Here is a 21,753-nt window from a genome sequence, read left to right as displayed (position 1 = left end):
TTTGAAATGAAATGTTTCTTGGCCGTTCTTAGCTCAAAGGTGGAACTTTATAGGGAGCAGGATAGAACTGTTGGCAGTGGGGGGAACTCCAGAGCAATTTTACTTCCTTTGAAGATGTGTGTTGTTCCTGAAGCTACTCCTGTGCAGTAGGAAAATCATCTGGGGCCAAGCAGGAAGTTGTGAGGTCGGTGGCATCCCACTGTCCCTTCCCAGGCGGCCCATATCACTGCACACAGCTCTGGGAGCTCGGGATAGGCAAGGAGAACTTTTCTACAGATTTATTTTTAAAACCCACATCTGAGGGTGGGCCTGCACGGCCCATGTGGAGCTCCTTGTTGGGTACAAGCTGGTTGTGCTGGAGTCATTGGTTTTGTTTGTTTGGTTTGGGTTTTTTTCCCCAGCTACCTCCACACTTCTGCCTAGCCGTGTGTTTGTGCAGTGGTGAAGAATAATAAAGGTAGATAAAGGAAAGTCATTACATGACCCACTGTGCTGGTGGCGCTGGGCAGGTGACACACGGCCTCTCCCGCGCTGAGGTGAGCTGAGCTGAGGGGGAACCTTCTCATCATGGCGGGGCTGAGGTGAGCTGAGGGGGAACCTTCTCATGGCGGGGCTGAGGTGAGCTGAGGGGGAACCTTCTCATGGCGGGGCTGAGGTGAGCTGAGGGGGAACCTTCTCATGGCGGGGCTGAGGTGAGCTGAGGGGGAACCTTCTCATGGCGGGGCTGAGGTAAGCTGAGGGGGAATCCCCTCAGAACACCTGAGGGCCAAGGTGAGGCGGGCAGAAGGGAAACCTCCTCACGCTGGGCTGGGCTGAGGGCCGATCCCCTCAGGGCCGAGCTGGGGTTTCTGAGGAAGCGCTTATCATGGCCGGTCTGAGGGAGGACCCGCTCCTGGCTGGGCTGAGGGATTCCCTCAGGGCACCTGGGGGGCGTTGAAGGGACACCCTCAGGGCCACACTGGAAACAGATGATGTGCCGACCTGAATCGGCTGACGGACCTCTCGGGGCCGGTCTGAGGAGGCGGGCTGAGGGGATACCCCTGCGGGCTGCCCTGCGGACGGCTGAAGGGCCGGTGTAGAGCGCGGCTGAGGGAACAGCCGTCAGGACCAGCTCACAGGCGGCTAACCCCCGCCCCGCCGCGCCGCCCCGAGCCGCGCTCACCGAGCCCTCGGGGCCGCCGGGGCGGGGCGCACGGCCGGAGGGGCGGGGCGGGGCGCGGCCGGGGGCGGATCCATCCCCGGCCCCGCCCCCGGCCCCGCCCGCCCGGGCTGTCAGGCCGGCCTGTCCCGGCCGGGTCGGGACTACCGCGGGATGCGGCGCTGAGCGCGCTCCGCTCGCAGCCTCCGTCCGCCTGTCCGTCCGTCCGTCGGTCACCCCGCCCGGGCTCCCGCACGCCGAGATTCCTTCCCGCGGCTCATGATGTGCCTGGAAAGCGACGGCTCCTCCGGCAGCAGCCCGGGCTGCGGCGGGCGGCTCCGAGCTGGCGACGAGGAGGAGGAAGAGGACGGCGAGCGGGGCTGCTGCGGCCGGGGCGCTGAGGGCGAGGTGCAGACCCTGTCGGGCAGGATGAACCCCCCGGTGGGCGGCAAGCACCCCGACCGCCCCGCCGCCCTCCGCAAGGCGCCGACCCTCGGCCGGGCCCGGGTAGCAGCCGCCGGCATCCTCAGTGTGGGCAACGTGCTCAACTACCTGGACCGGTACACGGTGGCAGGTGAGCGCACCCCGCGGCCGTGAGGGCATCCCCCGCTGCCCGGGGACAGCCCTTGCCGGGCACGGTGCAGCCGCCGCCGCCCCCGGGGCTGTCCCGGGCCGGGGTCAGCGCGGCTCGCCCGCCCTGCCGCCGCTGGAGAGGGAGGGATGGCGTGAGGGATGCGGCGCGGCCGGTGCCCATTGTGCGGCCCCTCCGGTATTGTTCTCTAGTTTGTCTGAATTTTATCGAAAATAAGAGGAGCGCCCTTTGTTTGTGTGCGCTCGATGGCGGAGCCGGGGCTCGGCGGGGCTCGGCGGGGAGCGGTGTGTGCGGCGGGAGCGGAGGGCGCTGGGCTCGGGGCGATGGCAGACGCGTTATCGATCCCGGCACCGGGGGAGCGCTGCGGGCGACAGGTGCAGCCGCGGCCGGAGGGGCACAGCCTGCTGCCCAACGGGGGGAGAGCAGGCTGGCCACAGCCCTGCGTCTGTCCTTGGGTGAAAATCGCAGCGAAGCAAATCCCCTTGGCTTTGTTTCTGGAACACCCGGCTGCCCTTCAGCCCCGTGCCAAGGAGGGTCCCTTCCCTGCAGAACTGCCGAGCAGGTGACAGCAGCGCTGGCAGGAGCGGGCGCAGGAGGAGCAGCCAGGCAGCTGCAGTGCACTTTGCGAAGCTCGGTTTTCTAGAGGTAAACACTTAAAATCATGCGCCGGTGGATGTGTGAGCAGCCGTACTGTGTGAACCACTACGTTCCTCAGTACTTACTACTACGGTGAAGCTCAGCTCCAGAGCAAATGTCTGTTTGGGTGTTTACTGTGCCATCCCTAGAGACGACTCCTTGTTTATTCTTGTCAGGCAATAACAGCAGGGAAGGAGATCACTGAACTTTTTCTAATGAGAAATGAAGTAGGCTTGTTGGTAATCAACTGTCTCATGTCATTAGAATATAATACATATTCTCTGTTTGGCAATACTGATAATTTTATCTTCAGAGCTTACAAAGGAGTTTGTGCATGTATAAATTTTTCTCTATGCATATATATGTTTTAATCACTAGGACTCAATGTGGTGTTAAGCAAATCCGATATTTGTTTATACTACATTAAAATAATATATGTTTGTAGGGCAATGATAGGGAGCAAGGGACATAAATCTAAGTCACTGTTGTCAGAATAAATTGGCCAGGTTGTATTTATTTTGTCTGGAGTAGGGAAATGGGGAGGATTAGAAGGAAAATTAAGCTGGCACCATTGTGGCTTTTTTGTTTTTCTTTTTAGATGTGGCTTGTTCCTTCAGGAATTAAGGGCCAGGACTGGGAGATGTTGAGTACTCTGCTGGTAGTCAGTTACAGATGAAAGCTTGAAGATACAAGGTTAATCTGTTATTATTGAAGGAGATTGTAGTGTGCTCTCTTGCCCTCAAATAGGGACCTCTCTAAATAGAATTTTACTACAAAGCACCTTTAATGCATGGGAAGTTTCCTTTTTAGGAAGCTATTCCTCCCCTCATGCATTCTTAAAAAAAAAGGAAAAAAAAAAAAACAGAAAACACATCTAGTTCACCTATTTGCTCTATCACTTCCACTGAGACCTTTGCAATCTGAATTTTCTGCCTGTAAGAACTGAAAGCATCTTCTTTTCTGGAAAGGCTGGAAGGTGCCTGACCAAGCAGAGAATAAAAATGCCTGCCTGCTGTAATGTGGCATTGCCAAACCCAGTGCTGTGATTGCTGGTATTTCTGGGACAAGCTCTGGTATTACTGTGCTCAATAACTGCCCTGTGGAACTTATCTATTAACATTCAGCTTGATATCAAAGGTTTAAGATCTCAGACATCAGACTTGCCTTTGGGGACAGAATCAAACTTTGCATGGGCTTTTTGTCTTCTGTCAATTGGTATTTACTTTTCAAACTGGTGTTGTATAAAGTGCTAATCTAAAACATGAAATAATTTAAATCCAGTGTAATGGAAGAGTTGTGGTAATAAAAATTATATGTTTTGAACTCAAAACTGACTTGATTATAAAGTCTTCTCTAAAAGTAATCTTTACTTTTGTATTTTGAGTCTTAGTACATACCACATGCTTATGTGATGTGCACTTGCAGATGAATCAAGCTAGCACTTTGAATATTCAGCTCATGTCTCAAGACAGGTAATAATTAGTAAATACAACTCTCCAGACCTTCAAAGTACATTTCAAATATGAATTGTTGCAGCAACGTAATAAGGGATTTTAACACCAGCCACATTATGGCAGGGGAAGTAGCATCAGAAATTATGATTTACCTAAGGCCAGTGGACTGTTGTGAGAACTGGAATTAATTTCTGGTTCCAGCTCTATTTGAAACAAGTGTTAGAGGAGCAGCAGTACCAATGGAAACTGATTCCTGAGGATTTGTCTCTAGGGTGATCCCTGCTGTGGATTCTCTGATGTCAAATAATAGTTGACCTTTGTCATTAGCCTTTCTCTTCTTGTCTTATGAGAGTCTTGCATCTACCCAACAATTTTATAAAATGAAAGTGTTGGAAGCTTTGGGACTTCTTCCTGCTGTCAAATTTAGTCAAAGGCAGGTCAGTGGCCTCAAAAGCAATTAGCAGGCAGCTGACAGACAGACAGAAGCCAACAGAGTATCCAGCTGTATGGGCATGGTACTCCAAGTACATCTTCTGTCTTACTTGAGAACTTGGTTGCAATCATTTTTGTTTTCCAAAAAGTATAAGCAAATGCAAGCATATATTTAGCGTGTATATATATATTTAACAAGTTTATGCAAGGATGTATTTATTTACTGGGGGAAAAATATACAGAGTTATTTCCAGATAATTTCCTGAGTATTTTCCACTATTTTCTAAGAAATCCTCACACAAGCTGGATGGTATATATCCAGTAAATAAATGCAAGAGTATCTTATGCAATAGAAAGAACTAGGCTGGCCTGTCCTATATCTCATCTTGCCCTTATAAGTAAAAGCTTTTACATTGCTACAAAGCAAACAGCAAATGTTTTACTTCTCAGTGTTTACACTCTGGACACATAAACGTTGTGTATAATGAGCTGGTTTTGGATAATCTTTTTTTCAAGTGCAGCACACAAGGAAGTAGCTGCCTGTTGCCCTGGTTTTGGTTTAATGACTTCCCAGAATGGACTAAATGAGTTTATGATGGGAATATGCCTTTTTGGTATCTGGGACAGAGCTTGAGTGCAGTTTCCAAGATACAGGGCATACACAGCTTCACACCTGACACCAAGCTTGCAGCTTTTTTTGGGAATGCATGATGAAAATGGGCCTCCACTGAGGACTGGCCTGTTTCTTAAGGTTTAAGAATAAGTTTCTTCCAGTACTTACAAATAAAGAGTCTGCACAGCAGTAGTGGGTATTTCAATAAGGTCCTTATGTTTACAAAGAGTTGGAAATTTCCAGTGTGTGTGGAGTATGTTGGAATATCCTGATATTTGGGAGAAGCTGTCCCAGACAAAACAAGTGCCTCTACTGTGGCTTTTGTACAGAAAAGATTGAAAATTCAATCAGTGCTGAGCATTACCAACTTGAAGGGAAATGATCCTCTGCAATTTTCTTACTAGTTCTTTGATCATACTGAAAACAGTTGCCTGTGGAAAAAGCATTCTTTCAAAAGCTGTGGTATTTCACTGCTATTGGGATAGCAAATGAGTAAGGACAAGGGGAAAACAAAAGTCATGAAACCATTATGATTGAGATTTCCTGTGAAACTGCAGGATTGCAGCCATGCCATGATGCTGGGACATATCTTCTTCCTTAATGAAGTTTTGGGAAAAGTCATCTTGCCTTCAGAAGCTTGGAATGTGGTTTCACAATTATACCATGGGTGACCTTTTACTGTGCCTGCTGTTGACGATGGAAATAGTCTTGCTTCATTAGGGTGTCACCTCCACCTTCTAATTCAGATGCTACTTCCTGGCATTTCTGTATTGCTTTAATTTAAAGGTAACGATTTAATTAAGCTGGAGAACTACCCAGCAAAGTAAATGAGTCTCACTATCCCACTGCAGAAGGGGAAACCAAGTTGCAGAATATCGGTGATTTGCCTGTGGTAATGGAGTTAGTGGCAGAGCCTTGGCTGGTGTCAGTTCATCCTTGAGATTCTCCATCCCTGTCACACAGTGTGTCACAGACTTTGGTCTGCTGGTTTTGTCCTTTAAGTGTCTGCAACTTGCTAATAACTGTATTTGTGTTAATTAGCCTCTCATTACAACACATAGTTGCAAATCAAATGCCATTCTTTGAAGATACATACATGCAAATGATCACTGAAAGTTGAAAGTCAAGTTTACAGCTACGTAGTACAGACTCTGGCTGAAGGGTTAGGAAAGGTTCAGCACTAACTCTAAAGTTCAAAGACATTCAAGAGGTTGAGAGCCAAAACTGCTTCTTTTTACTTGTGAGCTCACATTTCTGATAGTCACATAATGCCCCATTTAGTGTTTTTTAGTGAATGTATTCAGAGAATTCACAAGGAATGGGATGAAAAGAGCCCCTTCTCCCCTTTTAACAAGATTATGCTCAGTGCTTATAGCTTCAGGGAGGGAAGTGTTTAGAGGCAGTGCAAGCACCCAGGACAGAGCTCTGGAAGGAATGTAATGCTGGAAAATATTAGAAAATAATACTGACACAATGCACTTAAGCCAGCAGTGCTGTCAGCTCACACACGTGAGAGTTTGTGAAAGGATGACAGTGTTCTACTCGGGCAGCAGGGACCTGCTACTCACTCAGAATTCAACAAGTCCTGTCTTGGGAGCAAAAGTTAGACTTGAACCTGGTGCACTTCAAAAGCAGGAGACAGAAAGTGCTCTGCAGCACAGTGACAGGGGCTGTGCTCTAGCATCTTGTTCCCTGGTGTTCTGTTTTCCCTGTGTGTTGGGCTTTATTGCAAAGGCTGCTGCTTCCTGTTTGCTGCTTCTCATGCGACTTGGCAGGATTTGTTCCAGAGTATTTTACATTTCAAGTGAAGTCTTATTATGTTTAATCATAGTATTTTTTTCTTCCTTGTGCTGTAGGTTTGCCAGATACTAACTATCTTTGTTATTATGTGCAGATTTTCCTGTTTGACTCTGAGATCCTCTTTCATGCATGTTGATTAATTTTATCCCCAAAGCATCCAAGTCATCACAGCCAGAGAATGTGGCCTTTATTACATGGAGTTAATATACTCATAAATATTGAGTGTGTTCTTAAGAATAATGTAATGATCTCATTAGTTCCTTGATCTTGGTGACTGTCAATACCAGAAAGTTTGTGATAAAGCTTCTCTGGTCAAAAGTGTGGGAAATCTGTAATCATTCCTTCAGACTTCAAATACCATACCAAGCTGCAATAGGGTTAACTTCTATCACTCAACTTGTATAATAAACGGGAATAAGTGAGGACATTTACTCTTCTTTTTTTTTCTGGTATGCTGTGCATGAGAAACAAATAAGCTGCTGATGACGTAGCATGGTGAGTTATAAATTTGAACAGATATTGTTAAAAACTGGTGACTTTTCCTGTAATACAAAATCCCATAGCTCTTGTTTGGTATTTCAGTTGCTGAGGAACTTGTGGTTGAAAGGTGTTATAATGTATCACCTATATCAAATAAGGTCTGTAAAGGTCATGAGGTTCCTTATAACTATCAGGAAAAGCTCCTGGTACCTCTTCAGGAGATTCACTGGGAAACCACGATTTTATTTGACAGATAAAAATTAGGAACCCCAGAGGTTTTTTTTTATCAGAAAAAAAGACTTCAGGGTTTTTTTTTCTGATAAAAATCAGAACTCCTCTGAATTACGTGTTTTCACCATCATTACTTGATGTGTATTACAGACCAGGACATTATTGTGCAGCTTCTATGAATTAAGGTGGTGGACCCAAAGTACTTATAATCCATCCACATCTATCTCCATACCTCCAAGATATATCAGAGAGCTGTAGGCCAAGGGTGGAGGGTCAGAGGGACACAAGAGACAGCACTGGTCAGTGGGAGAGGCCCTGGAAGATGAGCAGTTGGAGCCTTTTTGGTAGGCATTGTAGCCAAGGGGTGAGGAGGGATTTGAGGGAAGAAAAGAGCAGCTTTCTACAGGAGTTTACAAACAGCATCTTCCAAACATGATGAGCCTCACAGGAGAAAGGGTGAAGATGTCTCTTGGAAATGGATGAAGGAGGTTGATGCCCTTCTGGCTGAGAGAGTTTTGTGGAAATTGGCACTATGGATGTAGGGAGGTGAGTGTTCCAGAAAAAATAATGTGTGTGCAAAATGAGTTCTACGAAGAACCTGTGAGGTGCCCAAGGGGCCACGGAAGTTAATGGGAATTGAGCAAAATGGGCTTGGGCTCAGAGCCCAGAGAGGTGTAAGTGAGGTGAACAACACCTCATGGTTTCCAGAGAAGTTTGAGTACAGATCTTGGCATGGACTTCTCCTGTAGATTGCATTTTTGGTGAACTGATCTGAAATTCCTGGTCTGAAAATCAAGAGGCACATCTGAGACAGGTAGGGGAAAAATAAGAGAAAGAAGCCCCCAGACAACCCAAACCAATGAACAATCCCCCAGTCATTACTACTGAGTTCTTAACTACTGGATGCCCCCTTTGACTTGGGTGCTGTAGAACATCTCACCCTGCAATTCATCAACTAGATGAGCACCCTACCTAGAACTGCTGAACTGCTGAGCACAGCAGGCACTTTTGGTTTTTCTTTTCTTGACACATCTGTTCTCATTGTTATTTTGTGTGTGCTTTTGTCAGATGTAACCCAGCTATTTCTGTAGGGTTGCAGGGAAAGGAAGTGAAAGGGAGGGAGCACTAATACCCGTGCTCCTGGTTTTACAACAGTATATAAAACCCCAGGAGGATGAGAATATAAGGGATCCTGACTGACTGAAGGGATGTGGAATCCTTCCTGCTTGTGGTCATGCTTGGACCTGTCAGCAGTCAGGAGTGTTTGATGGTTCCTTTTGGAAGGCTCTTGACTGAGGTGTTCAGGATGTTCTGGTGGCTCTTTCCACTCTTCATGGTGCTGTGTGTTTCATGGGAGCCTCTGCACCAGGCAGGGCTGGAACCACCAGGTTATCTCTCACTATATAAAATGACAGAGTAAGGAACAGAATTCTTCTGTCAGGCTGAACCTGCTGGCCAGCAGTGGAGCATGTCCTATTCTGTACTTCTGGTTTTGAGGGGATAAGTAGCAATCCTCCTTCTCCAGAACTGATCTCCTGCCACAACTGAAATCATAGAGCAAGTTTAGCTTTAGAGAAGAGAGAGAAATACAGAAGAAAAACTAGGCTTTATGCCTTGCCTGTCTTAAGTTCAGGCTTGAGCAATATGAACATACCAGGGTCACGTTGTTGGTGAGCAATACTATCTCCTATAGAGATTTTTTTGTTTGTTTCTTTGTTTTGGTTTTTTTAAAAAATAAATTTCGTATGCTTCTGCTGGTGGCCAGCAACTGCAGTAGCTGAACAGAAGAGCAGGAGGAAAAGATCAGTGTTTATCTGGAGAATAGCTGCAGTAAGAGCTTGGAGCTTGGCTGGCAGAGTGAGAGAACCCCATGCTGGAATGAAAATCCCTTCAGCCTTGGCATGTGATGATTTTTTTTGTTTGATTTTTTTTATTTTAAGGCTGCCTTGAACCAAAACTGCAGTAATCCATCTTACTCCTTATTTAGGCTTCTGCCAATAATTATGTAAATAACAGATCACTGTTAATTATTTGTTTCATAGCTTCCTATTTTCTCTATTTGTATTAGTAACATGTCATTATTGTCTTAGAATACAGATCTGTGTTCTTGGCAATATGGAAAACAACAAAAATGGGTGAAGTGACAGTGGCAACAGGACCCGTGTCTGTGTGAAGTCTGCAGGGCCGGAATTAAACCTGTCTGAAGGTTGGCTCTGATTCCCATGGCTGTCCTGGGATTTGCTGATCTGTGCTCTCTGCATATTCTCATTTCAGAGAAGTGATCCTTCAGGAGGGTTTGCCAACAAAGCAGTATGGATCTGGAAGGGAGGGCAGTGGGGGGGTCTTGCCCTGTTGTTGATTTGCAGTTTTCCCTTCTCTCTGCCTGTCACGTTTGCATTTCATGATTTGTGCCTGTGTGGTGGTCATGACCTTGGAAGTTTTGCTTTTAATCCTGGCTTAGGCAGCTGCTTTAGTACAGCTTTCCTACCAGGTGGGCACTTTGGGAAGTTCACAAACCACTGTGTGCTCTTGCTCTGTTCCTCTTCAGTGAGACTTTTCATTTGAAAATGGGAGACTATGACAGGATATCTTTTCTAATAATTTTGCATAAGATACTGTATTCTCATTTTCACCTTGCCTTTAGTGTTGGGTGTTTTTTTCCAACAGACTGGTGCTTGTAAACTTTGCCCCAGCCAGACCCACTGGCGCTTGGCTGTCCCAAGCTGTAGGATGTAAATAATTTGATGTGACATCAGCTGACCAAGTGCCACTGCTGTCCCGGCTTTAGTCCCTGAGCAGGTTGGTGGATGAAATGTTGCTTATGGGATGCTGAATCAGAGCTGCTTAAACACTTTGGGCCAGGCACTAATTTTCTGCAGTTTCAGGTGTGTTCTCAGTGCTAAATAATAATTAATACAGAATTGCAACACTATTAATAAATACCAAGTGTGCAAACTATGCAATAAGGAGAAGTCATTTCTATTGCAGCAGTGTGGCTCATAAAGAGGGGTCATTGCTGTGTTGGAGTGGTGAGCTATTAGAACTCAAATACTGCTGCAGTTATACCAGTGTGAAAACATTTCTAATAGTCTTGTTATTTCCGTCTCGCAGCCAGAAATGCTGACTGACTTTCAGGATAACAATCTTTTATATATTCAGGAAACAAAATACCCAAGGGCTACTGGTGACTGACAGCTACAGTGTTCTGATTAAAACTCACAGTTCTTGATCAGCTCCATCTTGGATGTGTTAGTTCCTTTTCTCATAGGGAAGAGAAGACAGAGGACAAAAAAAATTATTCAATGCAATAGTATTAGGATATGAGACTTTTATTTTTGCCTTTGCAATTTTTCAGGAATTTGTAACTCAGAAGTACCAAACAAAGTACCTGAGTAATAGTGCTTGGAAGGGCAAACGTTAATCTCTCCATGATGACTTTCCTATAACAAGGTACAGAAAATGCCAAGTGTTGGCTTCTAGTCATTGATTTTTGACTGTAAGAACGATGTGCTGAGGTTCCTGAGCTTCTGATGATTAGTTATTATGTGGGGTTTGCATGTTTTATTCCCAAGTGATATTAAGACAAGGAAGATGATTTTTTTTTCCGCTCTAAATGAGAGGAATTGTGGAGGTTTTGTTCATCTGCACTTACATACAGACTGCACAAGCAATTACTCCATCCCTAATGAAAAACCTTGAGTCAGTGGTCAGAACATGAGGTTGTTGGGAGCTACTGGGCATTCAGCCACTGGTGCCCCACAAAATGAATGTATCTCCTGCTCTCCTCCCTTGCCCTTCTCAGCAACAGCAATTCCTAGTCATTGAGGAAATAACCAACTTTATTTCCTTTGCCTCTGTGTTTATTTGATCTCCTTTTTAGACATTTAGAGATGCTGGATGCTCAGGAGCAGTCAGCAACACCTGCCCAGCATATGTTGCTATGTGCTTTTTGGCTCTGGGGTGTACCTTGAACTGTACAGAAGCTGCAAAAGCAATAAAATTAATGAATTCACTTCATTGCTTCATTATAGCGGGGTCTTGGCAGATCTGCTGAAGTTTAGGATCACTTGCTATTTCCTTCATGAAACGTATATTTTTAAGTAGTTGAAATTTTCACCTCTTACATGTTAGCAATTCCAAATGGGCGTAAATGAATATTGCTCAGTTACTTTGTAAGCTGGGGCCAGTTTTGGAAGCTCATGCACTGTTTTATGTGTGCTTTAACACCCATGAAGGTGTTCCATGACTTAAGTTTTGAGTCATGCTCTTAAGCTGCTGGAGTTGGGGGCATTGGAGAAGTGGCACTCTTAGAAGCTAAAACTTTTTCAAGTCAAGTTATAATTATGTTTGTTCTTAATGTTGTATTGAGATGGTATTAAGGCACGTTTTTGTCAGCTATTTAAGGTGCAGTGGAAGTGCTTTATGTTACTACAAAGCTACCAAAATTTTCAAGTTTTCGGACTGTGAATCAAGAGAGTTGCTGGAGAAAAGAGGTAAATCACTTTTGGTCTGCATTTCATTGTGTTTTTTAAACTTTTGTCTGGAAGTGACCAAAATTAGTAATGCTTCTGTAGTCATATTACGTTCAAAAATATGTAATGGTTTAAATGTCAAACTGCACTTTATTGCAAGCTTACATTTGCCTCTCAAGTGTGCATTTAAATCACTTGCATTGCTGAAAGCCACTTAACAAGAATAAATTAGAAGTGGAGCTGATGTTTGAATAAAACCAGAAGTTATGTGAGTGGCTGGGGAAAGGCCTCTGTCTGTAAGCACGTGCAATAAAATCTGAATCAGGATTTAACATTTTTGGTTTAAATATTTAGTCAAGCTCTATTGTACCATCCCTTCTCATTTCCTTTGTGAGTGGGAAATGCGTTCATCACCATTTAGAAATGACTGGGCTTTGTAACCTGATGATGTTTGGTTTTATTCACTCAGACTTGTGCAATTGAAGCACAAACCACTTCAGTCCTGGGTGGGAGAGATTTCTTGGGCCACTGTTACCTGCAGAAGAGGTTTGTGTGTACAACATGAGCCCAGCAGTGGGAGATTGGGATTGTCCAGGCAGCCATAGATGTTCTCTGTGGTCTCTGCCCAGAGACTGCCAGAAAACAACAGGCAGGCTCAGCCATGGTGTGGACACCACTAGTTAGTAGATTTGTAGCACTGATCTGATAATTAAGATGTTTGCAAATTCCATTAATCACCCTTTTGGCTGGCAAGTCCTCTGTTTCCAATGCACCAGTTCTCTTTGTAGATTAAAACAAATGCATAAAAGTTTTTGCTTTAATGAAGGAAGCTGCTAAGAAGAAAAATTATTATAATAATTATTTTATTTTCCTTTATTTCTCTACTGTTTTCAGGCATTTTTTTATTCTGCAGGAGCAAGGTTTTGGTGGTTTTTCTGATCAATGCCTTTGACATAATATAGAAGATCCCTGTTTGCAGCTTTTTATTCAAACATGTGGAGTCCAGTTGCCTCTGCTAGTATTGAGTCATCAAGACAGGAGGACTAAAATACAGATCTTACAGTCATGCAGGAAATTTCTATTTAAAAAAATAGGTTTATAAGTATGGTGTTTCTAAAATATATTGGGTCCTTTGTAATTACACACTTTAGATATTAATACGTATCATTATGAAAGTATAATTAGACTCTGGTAGGTAGTGTCATAACAATTTTAAGGTAGATTTAAAAATATCTTGTATCTAAATATCCCAACAAGAGCAATTTTTCTTCTTTAGTGATATTCTTGGGCTTAGTCTGGAGGACCTGATCCTAGACACTGGGTTTTTTGCTTTGGGTTTTATTTTCCCTTTTAACCCATAATTCAGTAGAGACTGAATTGTTCTGTCTTTTAAAGGAACAGTCCCAGGGCTCTTCTGTAAGATTCCAGGGCTAGAGGGAAGCAAGAGCACGCTCGGGATAATTTTAGGTTAGAGATTATTGTTACAAAAGAGTCGGTTAGTATTTTTTTTAAAAAGCCGGGTAGTGAAAGGCGTGGTGGGCGGAAAGCTGAAAGAATGTGACACCTCCAAGTGTTAGGGACGGAGTGTGACGGTGTGTGCGAGGGACAGTCACACAGCCACCCTCCTGCCCTGGGAGCATGGGTATCCCTTTAAATCCAGAACAGCGTCTCTCCAGTCCAAATTGCTATGCGGCATGTGGTTTGCTGAGGGGCAGAGCGAGTCATTTTGTGTCTCCCGGCGGCTCGAGCCGTGTCAGCTGTCTGCTGCTCCGCGATTTCACGGCGGTGCCGCTCAGAGCCCCGCGCTCACACCGCGGCTGCGGGCGGCCCGTACCTCCCGCATGGGCGCCCACGGGGTCCTGGCTGCTGCCTTCCCTTCCCTTCCCTTCCCTTCCCTTCCCTTCCCTTCCCTTCCCTTCCCTTCCCTTCCCTTCCCTTCCCTTCCCTTCCCTTCCCTTCCCTTCCCTTCCCTTCCCTTCCCTTCCCTTCCCTTCCCTTCCCTTCCCTTCCCTTCCTTCCCTTCCCTTCCCTTCCCTTCCCTTCCCTTCCCTTCCCTTCCCTTCCCTTCCCTTCCCTTCCCTTCCCTTCCCTTCCCTTCCCTTCCCTTCCCTTCCCTTCCCTTCCCTTCCCTTCCCTTCCCTTCCCTTCCCTTCCCTTCCCTTCCCTTCCCTTCCCTTCCCTTCCCTTCCCTTCCCTTCCCGTCCCTTCCCTTCCCCCGGCTCTAACTTGTGTGTAATCAAATTAAGCGGCCGCAGCAGAGAAGAGCAGCTCTGTTTGAAGCCGTCCCTGCAGAATGTGCCCGCAGATTTCAGCGCCTGCACCTGCCGCGGCTGGCTGCTGCTGTGACCTCGTGTGCCAGCAGCCCGGACTGATAAGCGTTCCCTGTTCCTTCCATCCCAATTAATGGTTTTAAGGACACTTAATTCCTTGCCAGCCTTGTAACGCTTGTCTTTGTCCACAAACACGCTGTATTATTTTTGTAAAGGTCCAGTAGAAGAGTGCTTTCAGAGCACAGAATGAAAGCTAGAGCAGGCAGTGTTAGGGGGTTTCTGTTAATCGCATAAAGGCAGCACTTGCTGGGCAGTGATAACTGTGTGAGGATGCTGTGTCACTGGAGCTGGAGCAGTCACTCATGCAACACTGCAGACTTCTCTTTGAAAGCCTTTGTAGGTCGGTAAAGCCTTTCCTGCCGTTTCTTTTGAGATCCTTGGGCATTGTGCCTTCCCTGGAGCACAAGGCTGCTGCCCTTTCCCTGTGCAGGACCCGGTGCCAGTCACAGCAGCTGCGGTCTGGGCAGGGTGGAGATGCAGCAGCACATGAGTGTGGAACAGGCACAGGCTGTGACATTGCCAGGGCTGTGCAAGTCCTTCCTCTGTGCCCTTCACTGCCTGATGAACTCCTTGGAGTCGAATCAGCCTAAAACCACCTCCTCCATCACTACCTACAGGGTATTTCCTTATGTCACGGAGCCACCTCATTGAAATATTTTATGTATCAAAGTACTGGCTCATTTCAGTCCGGAATTCTTGGGTTCCATACAGATGTGTATCTATTCCTTTTTTACCACTGAAGACCAGTGAGACAGGATGAGCTCTTTATAAGAGCCCTGCTTAGACTAAGCACTGAACAGTGGTGTTTGGCTTCCTTTGGAGTTCATTGCTGCAGCCCTCCCACTGAGGGTAACTTTCATGGATGGATAATTTTCCTTTGTGCAGCAGATGATGCACATCCCATGAGTGAGTGTTACAGGTAACAGTACCCATGGAAGCGTGGCTCTCTACTGGAACTGGAGAACATCAGTGGAACTGAACAGGGTGCAGCCTCCCTCATTCATTCTGCTGTTGCATTGTTAAAACACGATAATCTTTTTAGCTGCTCAGTCTCCCCCATTGGTAATTGCTAAATGCAGTTGCTTATGTATAAGCAAGCTCAAACAATGGAAAATATATGAAATATGAACCCTTTCTTTGTGCTGGGCTGGGAACATTTATCTTGCTGTGGTGAGGAATGTTCACCTCACATTTCCTAACATTGTGTTCAACAGATGAGCTGTTTCCTCCTTCTCCTTCAGGTTTTGGTCTCTCCATTGGGGAGAGAGGCCATGCTTAGATGGGCTGTTAGAGTAATTATCCAAATGAACAGGCATGGCTTTAAAGATGCTGTTGTGTGATTTTATTGTTATTGAGTTGAGCGGGTGGAAATTGGCTTGGTTCTTGTTTTGTTTTTCCATAGTTCAGTCTATTGACATGTAGATGAGTGAGAGTCACTTTGGGAAAGAGCTGCCTTTTGACTTTAGTAGTCACCAATTGGGAGAAGACTGAAAGAATGCAAGGGAACCTAAAAAAAAAAAAAATCCCAGAGCCGACAGCCTCCAGTCAAGCAGCATGTTTGCACAGATGATGGAAATTTTCATGTGGCTACTGTATTTTATCCGCTGGGTGACTCTGTCACTGTTAAATGGCTGAGAGAAACCTCCTTGTACAGGCATGGGCATAATTTTACACATCCTAAGGTAAAGAGAGTAAATGATGGAGAAACATTGTTCCTAAACAGTCTCAGCCCAATTTCATGGAAACTTGAACAACAGAATATATACAAACCCTCTTTTTTAAAAAAAGAAAGAAAGAAAAAAAAAGCTCTTAAAATAGAGATGAGGTTAAAAGGAGACTGTGTCTAATTTTGTTTGTCGCTTCTGGTGGCTTGAATTCCTCACAAATTACTGGTTTGTCTGCAGATCTGTAATTCCCGCATGCTGTAATTTTGCCTTTAGAAATGTTGGCCATGGGCAGCTCTCTCTTTCTGAGCTGGAATTCTGAACACTTTTGAACACTCTTCAGCGTGGTTTTTCTCCGTTTGGTGGAGGTGGAGGCTCCTGCCTTGCAGGGAGGATGAGCACCTCTGGGTTTTCTGGGGCAGACAGCCCTGGGAAGGTGGTGAGGATGAGCAGGGGTGCAGGAGGTGCCTGCTGTGAGCACCGAGGCAGAGCGGGGTTGTGTGTTGGCTGTAAGGTTTGTACCCTTTGGAAAGCAGTGGAACCATCCAGCAGAAGGGTGTGCTGGAGAAACAGGCTGTCCTCTTCTGCAATGCTTCAGTATGTGAGATCAAGATACTATGGGAGCAACTCTGAGGCTTTCATTATGGAAAATCCTAGAATTTTCCAAATAATGTGCCCTGCTCTTTAATTCCTGTCAGCTGCTGGAAGGATCAGCTACTGCTATGAGCCTTTGGCTGGTTTGAAATCATTAGCTGCATACTTTGAGGTCAGCTAGCACCCAGTCTCTTTGTTTTATGCCATATGTTTAACTGTTATGTCATAAACTGAAAGAATAATCATTTTTTATCAAATCTCAGAACTTGAAATGCTGAGATGAAAGGAGAGATGGATATGAGTTGCACTTTGATCTGGTTTTCATCATTTCAGTTGGGTTTCATCTTGGTTTTGTTGGGTGGTTTTTTTGTTGGGTTTGGGGTTTTTTTTAGGAGTCCAAAGAAATTTAACTTTACTCTTTGTTGTTTGCTTTTTACATCAGTTTCATCCTCTTGGCATCTCATGTTGTTATGACTGTTGATACTCTCTTAGCCTTAGTATGGATCTCTCAAGTAAGAGGACAGACAATTAAATGCAATTAACCAACTGTTCAGCTCTCCAGGGGCTTATGAGGTAAGTGAAGGTGTGGATGGAGGTCAGACTCAACGTACAAAGACACTTTCAGCTCTTGGTATTTTTACTTTTCTGCTCAGCTCTAAAATTTACTGAAGTCTTCACGCTTTCTAAAGTACTCATGGGTGCATCTTGAGTCTGAGGTGCCTGGGGAAGGCTCTTTGGTTATACAGGAATTACAAACTGTTTCCATTTACACTTAGGAGTTGCAGTTAAGGGCACTGTCCTGCTGGTTATGTCAGGAGCTGTGCTTAGCACACAGATTACCTGTGCCACAGCTGTAGGCATGGATTCCTTCACTGGAATTTCCTTACCTCAATGTCTGTGCCCTTGGCAGCCCTCAGTGATAAGGCTGACCATCTTTATCTGCTGCTCAACAAACGAAGGGGGTTTTATGTTGACTAAGATGAAGCAGAATATGGGTCTGCAGTGTTGTCTTGTGCAGGCCCAGGGATGGAGAGAAGGCAAAACCACATGCTGGAATTTCATGAAAGAAGAGTGTGTAATTTAAGCAAAATGCTTTACTTGATAGGCTGCAAGCATCTATTTTTCAAATGTGCTGTGAAATGTTAGTAGTGGGTTTCTATAAAGGCATTTAATTGTGAAAGAGGAATGTTTATTTTGGGCTGAAAAGTTTCAGGAAGGAAAGGATGTGCATATCTTGATCTAAGTTGAGTAATGTCAAGTTTGGAAGGGAAATAGCTGGGAATAGCTGGGAATAGTCTCCACGTTAGTGTGAATACAAACAGGGCAGTTGCCGAGTGTTTATATTGTACAACTGAGATCTAGATTTTACTACTTTATTTTCCTGTGTTAGGATAAACAGGTGAAGGGACAGAGAGCTCAAACTTGGTTTTGGGCACTGCCATGAAGTGTTGCTGTTTGTGTTACCACAGAGCCCACAGGTCCAGATCCTGCTGCAGAAGTCTCTGTGCGCTCCAGCTGCTGCATCATAGTGGTGCTGTGGCAGCAGAACAGCAAGGATGGAAAGGAGAGAAAGGAGGCTCAGTCATGTCAGGGTCCTGCAGCAGGAATTCATATGGAGTTCACAGGTGGCCCTTCTTCCATGGAGACCATTCTTCAGACCTGCTGTATGCCCTGGGATAACAAAACTCAGCCTCTCTGGCTTTGCTTTCCCACCTAGCACAGCCTCTCTGGCATGTAAAAACTCCTCCCAAATAATCAGCACTCACAGTGGGCCTGTAAGTTAGTTGTTTATCGTTAATATCGTAGTGTTGGTGATGATGCTGATGTCTGCCTTGTGCTTGGAAACTGGGAACAGCAACCAGGAGGAGTCGATCCTGAAATGGCTTCTCTGAGAAATGGAGATATCCGTCATCTACCTGCTCCAGTTGTTTCCACGCTGTCAGAAAAGCACTGCTTCTCACCTCCTGTTATTTGGCAGGGCTTCCAGTGCTCCTGTAAATGAATAGGTAGTTAATTTGTGAATGAGCTGACATGCATGCCTAATTTCCTTTCACACCTTTTGTTTGCAGCTAATGGAAGTGTGCATTAAAACAGGAATCTTTCCCTGCTTATTCCAAGTGTGTGTGTGTGTGAAAGGGAGAAAGAGGACAAGGGCTGTAAGTAAAAATATATTGATGGAGGGCTTTTAAATAGCTGTCCTGTGACAAAAATGGATGTGTTTTAGAACATATCAGTTGGTATAAAGGACTTGAAGAGGAACTTGATGCAACTCAGAGCACTTTAGGAGGCTTTGGAACCAGCCTGTATCCAGCTGGTGTAACGGAGGTGAGGATTGGGATATGCTTCAGCTAGACTAATGTGTTTGCTCATTTCTGGAGGCTTTCTGGGATATTTGTAGGCAGGAGTATTGTTAATTTTGTCTTATAAGGCAAATTCACAGAGTTCACAGAATGTGTAGGTTGGAAGAGACCTTCAAGATCATCAAGTCCAACCCATGCCCTAACACCTCAATTTAACCATGGCACCGAGTGCCAAAATCAGTCATTGTTTTCTGCAGGGAGGGGTAAGTAATGCAATAACATACATCCCCCTTTCTCTTCCCTTTCCCTTCCAGGTGATTTTACTCCCTCTCTGCTCTGGGCAGGCCACACAAGTAGTTGCTTTGGCAGGTGACTTGGGGAGCAGGAATAAGAGGATCAGGGCAGGGCAGGTTTCTGGGAATAAGCAGCTGATAAGCAAAGTACTGTGACACTGTGCTGATTGGATAAGAAAGATTAGGCAATTAAATTTTTATGGGGACAAAACCCCAGACAACATCCTTAAGGCAAGGTAGCATTTTGTTAACAAAGCAAAGGGCAGAGGATTTTATTTACTTGTAGCTCTATGGATGCAGAAGTATTTTGCACCAGTTATACTAACAAAAAGAGCCTTGAGTTGATCAGCCTAGAATCATAAATTAGTTTAGGTTGGGAAAGATCTCCAAGATTGAGTCCAGCTATTCCCCCAGCACTGCCAAGGCCACTACTAACCCATGTCCCCAGGTGCTATATCCTCACATCTGTTAAATCCCTCCAGGGCTGGGGACTCCACCACTGGCCTGGGCAGCTGTGCCAGGGCTGGACAACCCTTTCAGTGAAGACATTTTTCCTAATATCCAACCTAAACCTCTGGATACCTGTCAAAGGGACAGAAATTATGCATTGTTTTCTTGTATTCTCCTTTCAACTGTGTCTCTATTAATCTGTGGCCTTGTTGTCTTATGTCTGAGCAAGATTTTTGTGTCAGGAATCATCATTTTTCTGCTTGCAAAAAAAAAAAAAAAAGATATGGTGCTGATGTCTGGCAGAAATTTACACCCTCCAAATAATAATTGCCACAACTGTGGCCACAATAATGAGTAGACCTTTCAATTTTGCTATGAAACTTAGAGATAAAAAGGTTTTGGATGTGACAGAGTTGTATTGTGGATTTGGAGCCTGTTTTTTTCCTGTTTGGGGGATTTTTTGTACAACCATGTGGGTTTGTAGAGCTTAGTCTTAAAGCATTCAGTAACAGCTGTTTTAAGGAGAGTGCCAAATCTCATAGGAGATGGCATTTCTTAAATCCTACTTCTCTAAAAATTTGGGCTGATTCTGTAAGTGTTTCCTTGGAAAGCCATGGCATGAGGCAGAGCGTGTGCTGCTGTCAGATGGAAACTAAAACACGCTAAGTGTTTGCTGGTGACTCAGGAAAGATTTGCCTTCTGTGGAACTTCTGTGAAGCTTCTGCTTTCCTTGCTGAAGTAGGGAGGATTTTCAGGGAATCACAGAATTGCTTAGATTGGAAAGGACCTTTCAGGTCATCAAGTCTGTGTATTCCCAGCACTGCCAAGGTCACCATGTCCCCAAGTCCCACATCTACCTTTATTAACCTCCTTCCTCCAGTTCTACTCTCAAACTCATCTTACACTGAGTTGGCCCATTTTCCTAAAATTTGTTGTAACAATAAGTACTTAAAAATTATATAAGCATGAAGTTTACTAAAAAATATGTAGCAGGGAATCAAGAAATCCTTTGCATATGTTTAAATAGTGCTTGCAGTGTGACTGCCATTAGGCTTAGACTATTTTGTTGATGCTGTTGCTCCACCACGGCAGAAATCTCATTCCAGCTGCGCATGTGAAGGGTGTAAATATCAGAACTAGCAATTTTCCTCAAGCATTTTCTTTGCATTTGAATGGAGCATAGAAAAAAGCATCCGATCTGACAAGCAAACCTGATGATAGCTCCAGGAAAGCAGTTTTTTGTTTTTGTTTTCAAAGCAATTTCTGTAGTTTTTCTCCACTTCTCTATTGCAGCATTTAGCTGAATGGTGATAGATTCTGCCTCCAGCACACAGCAGGAACCTTATGTCTATAGATGTTTTATGCAGTCTTTTCTTTTGGCAGTATCCTAGGGTGGTGTGCCCAAGGTGAATATTTTTCCCTCTTCTCTCCCAAAAAAATGGCATTAATAACAATATAAAAAAGAGGAAATTATACAAAAAAGAAGGTAGGAGTAGGATGGAGTGTGTCTTCATGTGATAAATATCTTTCTCATTTCTAACACTTGAATTTTTAACATCTAATGTCTATTGTCCCTCAATATCTGCAGTCCTCCTCTGGGCCCTTAGTGTATCAGAAGAGAGGGAAGAGCAGTTTGTGACCCAACATGTGAGGAGATGAATTAATAGTGGTCTCTGAAATCATAGGTCATTTAAAATGCATTAATTGAAAGAGATTTCTCCACTTCTGCCACTGAAGATATCAAGCTGTATTTCCTTGACTGTAGCAGACACTGACAGGGACACAGCTAAGTCAAGAAAGAAACTGGAAGTCAGTTCCAGGCTGGAAAAGGTTGTGTGGGTTTTTAAATAACGGCCATATAAAAGTCAACCTGCTGATCATGTTTCTGGACACAGAAGGAAAACCTGTTCAGTTTAGTTTCAGTTTCAGTGTGCAAGGAGTAGCTCTGATTCCTCAGTGTCACTTCCATCACAGAGTGGGAGCAAAACGAGCAGGAGACAAAACAAAAATAAAATCCATTGCATGGGAATTTGAGTTGACGTGGAAGGCAAGTTTCTTTGTTTTGGGAGGAGCAGCCCAGATTCCTATTAGCAGAGAAAGAAAAAAGTTAAACCGATTTATTTCTGAATATATGATATAGATCCTGCAGTCCATGTAAATATAGGATTTTAGGATCTGATTATACTTATATGTAGAAATTTCTCATTAAAACAGTGTCTTGAGGAAAGCTGGGTGGTAACTCTTTCCCAGTCCAACTTCTGTACTGAATAAATG

At 44.6% G+C, this 21,753-nt stretch overlaps 1 protein-coding gene across 1 annotated transcript in view; it reads left to right on the top strand.

Annotated features, from left to right (window-relative positions):
- The first annotated feature begins 1,317 nt into the window (after positions 1-1,317).
- The window catches only part of LOC136369997 (sphingosine-1-phosphate transporter SPNS2-like), a 134,176-nt gene continuing 113,740 nt past the window's right edge, over positions 1,318-21,753 (top strand). The window contains exon 1 of the mRNA XM_066333172.1: positions 1,318-1,712. Coding sequence (XP_066189269.1) covers positions 1,418-1,712 — 295 coding nt within the window. The 5' untranslated portion in view covers positions 1,318-1,417. The remainder of the gene's footprint in view (positions 1,713-21,753) is intronic.

Source organism: Sylvia atricapilla, chromosome 20 (assembly GCF_009819655.1).
Source record: "Sylvia atricapilla isolate bSylAtr1 chromosome 20, bSylAtr1.pri, whole genome shotgun sequence".
Taxonomy (NCBI): Eukaryota; Metazoa; Chordata; class Aves; order Passeriformes; family Sylviidae; genus Sylvia; species Sylvia atricapilla.
The sequence above is the reverse complement of the archived record's forward strand: the minus strand, read 5'-3'. Positions and strand labels throughout refer to the sequence as shown.